Source organism: Brassica napus, chromosome C6 (genome assembly GCF_020379485.1).
Source record: "Brassica napus cultivar Da-Ae chromosome C6, Da-Ae, whole genome shotgun sequence".
Classification (NCBI taxonomy): Eukaryota; Viridiplantae; Streptophyta; class Magnoliopsida; order Brassicales; family Brassicaceae; genus Brassica; species Brassica napus.
The window spans coordinates 1,456,292-1,464,969 of NC_063449.1; the positions used below are offsets into that span (position 1 = coordinate 1,456,292).

General features: G+C 49.2%; 1 protein-coding gene across 1 annotated transcript; it reads left to right on the forward strand.

Moving 5' to 3' along the window:
* Positions 1-1,851: 1,851 nt before the first annotated feature.
* LOC106408099 lies at positions 1,852-3,243 on the forward strand. Its single transcript, XM_013848925.1, has 2 exons — positions 1,852-2,678; positions 2,742-3,243. Exons 1-2 carry the CDS (start codon positions 1,852-1,854, stop codon positions 3,241-3,243), a joined length of 1,329 nt encoding a protein of 442 aa, XP_013704379.1.
* Positions 3,244-8,678: the final 5,435 nt, after the last annotated feature.

The window sequence follows — 8,678 nt, forward strand, 5'->3', positions numbered from 1 at the left end:
CACTTTTGTTTTTATTCTTCGGTGAAAGTTTCTCTGAGTCACTCATGGAGTTTTACCAAAGGTTATTTCACCGAGATCTAGTCGCGAAACGTTTTTACAGGTTTCTTGAATGAATCAGTTAAACAGCGATAGACTTAGTCGACGAGCGGGGAGGACGTGTTCTCTTTGTCGTATTTTCTGTTACTTTTGTTCTTGATTTTGCTTTGTCGCAAATGTTTTTGATGTTTTTCCGCGAGTCGGTTGTTTCAACGGAAAATGAGAGTGATGCTTTGATGCCTGAAGATTTCTCGTATAATGATTCTTATACGAAACTCGTTTTATCAAATCGGAAAAGATCTTTATGACTTCAGCAAATCATCGACTTTCATTCTGAAGTTTTCCAGAGGTTTTCTAAACGAATGATTGCGATGATAGATGATGTATAGTCTTTGAGAATTTTTCCAACATGGTTTGTATCAGTTCCTAGCGTTTAGACGAATCTCAGATTGTCGTTTGCTTTTAGGATGATCTTGTCGAAAGCGTTTTCTTGATCTTGACGAGACATCGCATTGTTTGAATATGTTTTTGAAGTATGGGAGTATACGAGTATAGTATACGCACCTACTCCGTCCCTTTTTTCTCGAGGAATAGAATGATCGACAGTCCGAGTCGGTTTGAAGAAGACGCTTGGACTGTGATTTGGTTGTTTCCAGGTTGAAGACTTGGAATATGTCGGTTCCGAGAGAATTGCCAGAAACGAATCGGTTTTAAGACTGCGTGGCGATCGTTTCGTGTGCGTGCTTGGTCGCTACGTAACGACCAAGCCGTGTACGTGCTCGGTCGCTACGTAGCGACCAGCTTTTGCGCTGGTTGCTACGCGGCAACCTTGTTCGCGTCTTTCTCCAATTTTTCGTGAATGTGTTTTCTCTGCAAGATTCTTCGTAAAAATAATTCTTTTTCTAAGATTTATTTTCGTAAAAACGTTCATGCCGATTTTTACGAACTTTCAGACATTGATTCCGTCATGACCGATTTTGACCCAAACAGGTATGGGCCTAGCCCTCCCAAAAGGCCCACAAGATAATTATCCGCACACATGATCACAACAAAGAAAGTCGGCTCGTCGACTTGCGAGCCGGTGATCGACTCGGCTTTAGACTGCTTTTGATCGGCGACACCTCGGCCCAACCACTCGAGGAGGCCCGTCAGGACAGAGCACATTAGGTTAACGAGCATGTGTCTATAAAAGGAGGAGAAAAGGCAACAAGGAGGGGATCCGCAAACAACTACACTCACTTTCGGCTAGATCTAGGGTTTCATATCTTACTTCTCGCCGACTTGTACGGTCCGACGAACCAGCTTTCGCCGGACTAATCTCTTTGTTCTCTCCCCCTTTTGTAATACTGTTTCGACTCATTGATCTAATAAAACACGTCTTTGTCTTGACCCACCGACGAGAACTCGTCCTTTCTCTCTACTATTTTATCGACAGTCTCGGTTCAAACAGTTGGCGCCCACCGTGGGGCAGACGGAGTAGCGTCAATAAAAGATCATGACTCGACCCGACTCGCCGTCCGACGACGAGTCACCTGTGACTGAAGGCACTCCGACAGCAGCGGCCTTCGCAGATACCATACTCGAGAGGATGGCACAGCAAGACGCCGTCCAGAAGGCGACGAACGAACAACTCGCCGCCATCGCCGCCATCTTGGCTCCTTTGGCCAGAAACTCAGGCGATCCGGCCTCGACACTTACCGAACAGCCGGCGCAGAAAACACGACGAACACAAAAGCCGCCCAGGTTCAAACACCTGGTGGCGTAGATCTCGTTACCGTCCGGGAACTCGCCGAACTTAAGCAGTCGTTCCTGGACATGAAAGACCGAATGCTTGATGGACCTACTTTGGCGCCGTTAATCGAACGCGTCCTCGCCGAAACCCTAAAAACCCCCTTTTCTCGGCGAATCACCGACGTACGGTACCGACCAGCCGAGAAAATCTGCCTTCTGAATTTTTCCGGAAAGGCAGACCCGACTGACCATATCACCGCATTCAACATCGCGATGGGTCGAATTAAATTTTCCGATGAGGAAAGAGACGCTGGCTACTGTCGGCTCTTCGTTGAGAGTCTTCAAGGACCAGCCCTTGGATGGTTCACTGGATTGGAACAAGATTCCATCAACGACTTTCACGACCTGACGTCCGCGTTCCTCAAGCAGTACATTATGTTTACGAGACAAGGAGCGACCCTATCCGACCTTTGGAACCTATCTCAGGGAGCGAACCAAAGCCTCCGCGACTTCATGGAGAAGTTCAAAGCTGTCGCTTCGAAGGTGCATATCCCGGACAGCATCGCCGTTGACGCCTTGATGAATACCCTATACTTCAAGTCCCTGTTTCGCGAGGATCTCTACAGAAACCCCACAAAGTCGCTTCAAGATGCTATCGCGAGGTCGAACAACTTCATCCGGATGGAAGAGGACACAGCAGCGATACTCAAGAAAATGAATGCGGCCGCTAAACCGACGACTGCTCCAAAAGCTCCTGAGCCACGCCAAGAACCCCGACAGCACGCCACATGCAACAAGCCCAATCAGCAGAAAAGATTTGTCTACGTCGTCGAATATAAAAACCCGCCCCCGGGGTCGACTGTCGTCGTACGCGAGAAGGGTTGGAACGTCTGGGAGAACGACGAGAAGCCGCAAACCTCTTCGGCGCCTTCAACTTTGACTCCTGGCCCGACCTAGCCAAACCTATGGTGCAGCTTCCATAAGTCCAAGGCGCACGATACGAGGAACTGCAGGCATCTGGTCGATGCGCTCTTCTCATCTTACGAAAATGGAATAGCCAACGTCGAGCTTCCCAAGCTTAGGCAGAACAACACCAAGAGCTGGAGCAAAAACAAAGAAACGAAAGCTCATAAAAATCAAGACAAGGCCGGAGCCCGACCCAAACGCGTAGAAGATGACAAACCAGAGGAGCAGGACGAAGATGAGGGCGAAGCGCAAATCAAAGAAGAGCAACCTCATAACCGTCGACGCGTCCAAGTTATCCTCGCACGACCAAGTTCCTCTTCGGACGAAGAAGAGGACAGCAAAGGCCGCGATTCGCACGAATCTTCCAACAAGCGACCAAGTGAAAACGGCAGACCGGAAGAGTCAAATGACTTGAGAAACAAGCTCAGGCGAAAGTCGCAGACAATCGACCGTGTAAGAGTGAGTCGAAGATTCCAGTGTTCAACCCCAGCTCAAGCCACGGGTCGTTGACCTACGCGATCAGCTCAACTCGAAATCAGAAGACCTCAGGATCAAGCTCAACCGACCTAAACGTTCTGACTTACGGCGAAAGCTGGAGATGACGAAAGCCAAGAACGGTGACGGACACGAACCTATTGACGAGGAATCGCCTAACGACCTAAGGGTCCATCTACAAAACAGACGGGTCGTGCGCACCCCCTTCTTAAACGTGATTATGGGAGGCTCGCCACCTTGCGGCGACTCGGTGCGGTCAGTCAAGGACCATCGACGACAGGCAGCAACCTCGAAGAAGTGGCCATCGAAACCTGAGAATGATCCCTCGATCACTTTCTCATCCGACGATGCCATCGGCGTTCACCTACCTCATAACGACCCCCTACTCGTCGAAGTAGGAATCGCGAAGTGCGACGTCGCCAAAGTTCTAGTCGATGCTTACAGTTCGGTTGATCTGATCTTTCGTGATACATTCGATAGGATGGGAGTCGATTTGCGCGATATGAAACCGTCATCTCGCTCCTTCACCGGATTCAACGGGGCTTCCGAGATGATGATCAGAACAATCAAGCTCCCAGTCTACGCGTGTGGAGTAACATGCACAGTCAAGTTTTCTGTCATCCGAACAAAGGCTCCATATAACGCAATCCTCGGGACCCCCTGGTTATATTCGATGAAGGCATTATCATAGACGTATCATCAGTGCGTGAAGTTCCCATGACCGAACGGTCAGGTGCAGACACTTCGCGGGGACCAGTAGGCAGCACGTGACCTACTGATTGCAACGGTGAAGATGCAACAATCGACCCCCCGCATCAACGCAATAGCAAAGGAAATCCAACCTCAAAAAGATGAGATTCTAGAAGTCGCGATCGACGACTCAGACCAAAGCAAAGTAGTCCGAGTCGGCGCTTTCCTCTCTGAAGAAATGCAACGCGCGATGATCGACTTTCTGAAGCAGAATGCATCAACGTTCGCCTGGGCGACGTCAGATATGAGGGGTATAAATCCAGCCATAACGTCCCATGAGTTGAATGTAGATCCAACCATCAAACCTGTTCGCCAAAAGAGATGCAAGCTTGGTCCCGAACGAAGCAAGGCCATCAATGAAGAAGTCGAGCAACTCCTTGCAGCCGGTTCAATCGCCGAAGTACGATACCCGGAGTGGTTGGCAAACCCGGTCATCGTCAAGAAGAAGAACGGAAAGTGGCGCGTCTGCGTCAACTTTACCGATCTAAACAAGGCATGCCCCTAAGACAGCTACCCACTTCCACATATCGATCGACTTGTCAAGTCGACCGCTGGAAACGAGCTCTTGACTTTCATGGACGCCTTCTCAGGATACAATCAAATCATGATGCACCCAGACGATCGAGAGAAGACAGCGTTCATCACCGATAGAGGAACATACTGTTACAAAGTGATGCCACTCGGGCTTAAGAACGCCGGTGCGACTTACCGTTAATCGAATGTTCGCCAACAAATTGTTGAACACGATGGAGGTCTACATCGACGACATGCTGGTTATGTCACTCCACGCGGCGGACCATCTAAATCATCTAAAAGAGTGCTTCAAAACGCTGAATGAGTACGGAATGAAACTCAACCCGGCAAAGTGCACCTTCGGCGTCACCTCAAGCGAGTTCTTGGGATACATTGTCACCCCGCGAGGAATCGAGGCGAATCCTAAGCAGATCATAGCTATACTTGATCTCCCTAGTCCGAAGAACAGCAGAGAAGTTCAACGACTCACGAGAAGGATTGCAGCATTGAACCGCTTCATCTCCAGGTCCACGGATAAATGCCTCCCCTTTTACGAGCTACTGCATGGAAACAAGCAATTCGTCTGGGACGAGAAGTGCAAAGAGGCATTCGGACAACTCAAACAGTATCTTACGATTCCTCCCGTGTTATCGAAACCAGAAGCCGGTGACACACTCTCTCTTTATATTGCAGTATCACACGATCGAAGTACTAACGAATCAACCGCTACGCACAGTAATGCAGAACACCAACCAATCCGGACGATTATCGAAGTGGGCTATCGAGCTCAGCGAGCACGACATTGTGTTCAAGAATCGAACAACAGAAAAATCCCAAGTCCTCGCTGACTTCCTCATCGATCTCGCACCAGAGCTAGAGCAAGACCTAATTCTTCCAAGTCAGAATTGGATACTTCGTCGACGGATCGTCAACAAACAAAGGATCAGGAGCAGGAGTCCAACTGTAGTCTCCAACAGGCGAGCTAATCAGACAGTCATTCAGTTTCAGCTTCACCGCTTCAAACAATGAAGCAGAATACGAGTCATTGATCACAGGACTACGACTCGCTAAGGCAGTCAAAGCAAAACGCCTCAGTGCATACTGCAACTCACAACTCGTTACCAGTCAGTTTAGCGGCGACTACGATGCTCGTACGAACGAACGGACGCGTACCTTAATGTCGTTGAAACACTCGCTAGGGACTTCGAATTCTTCGAACTCACCAAAGTCCCGAGAGGAGAGAACGTGTGCGCCGACGCCCTCACTGCCTTGGGTAGCAGGCTGCACGATCAGGTGAAACGGAACATTCCCATTTACAATATCGACAAGCCAAGCATCGATCTCCCGCCTAGCAAAGTGACCGTCGTAGCACCCATAACCGAAGCCATCCCCATGGACAAGGACCCCGCAGCGGAACACATTAAAGCTACCGATTGGAGGACAGAATCCATCAACTATCTGGTCGACGGAAAGTTACCTCCCGAGAAATGGATTGCAAGACGCCTCAAGACAAGGAGTGCCCACTACGTCGTCTTGGATGGAGAACTCCATCGATGGACCGCAACCAAGGTGCTTCTGAAGTGCATCGACGGCGAGGAGACGCACCTTGTCATGGCCGAAACGCATGAAGGCGCCGCAGCAAATCACTCTGGATGTCGAGCACTCCCGTTAAAAGTCAAAAGCCTCGGCTTTTACTGGCCAACAATGAATGCACACTGCAAAGCTTACGCCCAGCGATGCGACCAATGCCAGCAACATGCCTCGACAATCCACTCCCCGACGCAGTTGCTGCGAACGATGACTGCTCCATACCCTTTTATGCGATGGGGAATGGACATAATCGGCCCTATGCCGAGCTCTCGACAGAAGCGTTTCGTCCTAGTTTTGACAGATTACTTCACAAAGTGGATTGAGGCGGAAGCCTTCGCTAGCATAACAGAAAAAGAGGTTCAACGGTTCGTGTGGAAGAACATCATCTGTCGCCACGGCCTACCTTACGAAATAGTGACTGACAACGGTTCCCAGTTCATATCGAACAAGTTCCAAGAATTCTGCGAGAGATGGAGAATCCGACTCAACACAGCGAGTCCGCGATACCCACAGAGCAACGTTCAAGCCAAGGCATCCAACAAGATCATAATCGACGGTTTGAAGAAACGCCTCGACTTGAAAAAAGGATGCTGGGCCGATTAACTCGACGGTGTTCTCTGGTCACATAGAACAACTCCTCGAGGAGCAACAAAATCAATTCCTTTCTCAATGGCACACGGAGTCGAAGCTATGGCCCCGCCAAAGTGAACGTAACCAGTCTACGACGGTCAAGAATGCCGCAGAACATTGAACTCAACAGCGACATGCTCTTCGACGCTATAGGAGAGCGCCGCGACCAAGCCCTGCTCCGCATCCAGAATTATCAGCATCAGATCGAAAGCTACTACAACAAGAAGGTCAAGTCTCGACCTCCCGAACTGGGCGATATAGTACTACGCAAAGTGTTCGAAAACACTAAGGAGCTGAATGCAGGCAAGCTCGGAACTAACTGGGAAGGGCCTTACAAAATTGTTCAAGTTGTTAAACCAGGAGTCTACCGACTCGAGACGTCGACTGGCGAACCCGTTCCCAGAGCATGGAACTCCATGCATCTCCGAAGATACTACTCTTAAGAATATGTCTAACGGTCGAGCACTTGCAAGTCTTACTCGATCGAATCTCCGATCAACGAGTGAATGACAATTCTGTCACTTTCACTCGTAAAAAAAAAAAAAAAAAAAAACAAGTTAATGCGCTTCCACTGCCACTTTCACTAATCCAAAAACGAACTACGAATGGCTTGATCCTCTCCTATAAGTATGTAGGCAGCCTTAAATGGTCCAGCTATAACAAAACAATCTCCCAACAAGTAGGAGCGCGAATTGTTTTGAACGATGCTTACGCACGAGCACGACCTTGTCTCTCGGACGAACGTACTAGCACTCGTGCCCATTAACGAGCATGTCCTGATCAGACACGCGCTCGAGGGATCCTCGGTCGTATCACAGTCTCAGCCGATGCGATCGAGACAACATCTTTCAATCATCTTATGATCCTTTAAAGCCAGGTTTGGCCAACCTAACATTTTTAGGATTACTTTAAGATCGAATGAGAACCGCTGTCGCTCGAAACAATAAATGATTATCTTCGAAGTCGAAATTTTATACTTTTCGAGGACTCGAACTGACGGCATAACGTGTCAAGATTCGAAAAGACTGGACAATCGACTCTCCGGTTTAATTCGAAACACTGACCGAATCGCCAAATCAAAATCGTTAGAATCTAATGTCCGAAACACAATTCAGCGACTCGTCGAAAGGTAACTAGCACTTCCGAGTCCGCGAGACTGTGTTTCACGACTAAGGAAAACTTCGTTTTAAAAAAAAAAGACAACTTCTAAGAGCCAAAAGGAAAACAAACCATAAGGCTTGCTGAAGGTCTGAAACGAAAAACAGCCGCAAAGTAAAGAGTTCAGAAATTACATCAACAAAAGCCTCAAAGGGCTAAAAACAGAAAACTTAAGAAAATCAACAACAACATATGAGGTTAGTTTTCGGCACGGTCGGGGTCTTCCTCGACGACTCGAGCTTCGAGCTGATCTGAGGCGCCTCCAGCCTCGTCCGTTGTCGAAGCAGGCGGATTCTCAACTTCGTCGACCACTCCTTCCTCTTTTCCTTGCGGATTATCCCCGGGGACCCGTTCGTCCGATTTTTCACCACCCTCTTCTTCAGCTGAAGAGTCTGAAATTTCGAGCAGGTCAACAGGCTCCGATCCCGCCTCCTCGACTCCCAAAGGAGGAGCCAGATTCACGTCGCTAACTCCGAGTATCGGGATCAACGACTCCTCACTCACGACGAGGTTGGCTATTGACGGGGCAGGGTCCAATACAAGTGGAGCAGTCGCATCCTCGGACCTTTCGACCCTGCTAACGACCTCATGTCCCTGAACAGATGACTCCCCGAGCTCTCTCACGGTCGATTCGTTCGACCGTTCGGTCGCATGATCTCCCTGAGAACTAGTTGGAGTTTGGAGGGTAGCCACGGTTCCTGCGTCAATCAGACCTGTGTTCGACCCGTACGGGTCGATCGTTGCCAAAACGTCCTCGTTCAAGAAGGTGGACGGGAGATGAAGCGGAGACAAACAGAGACGCTCTTCGG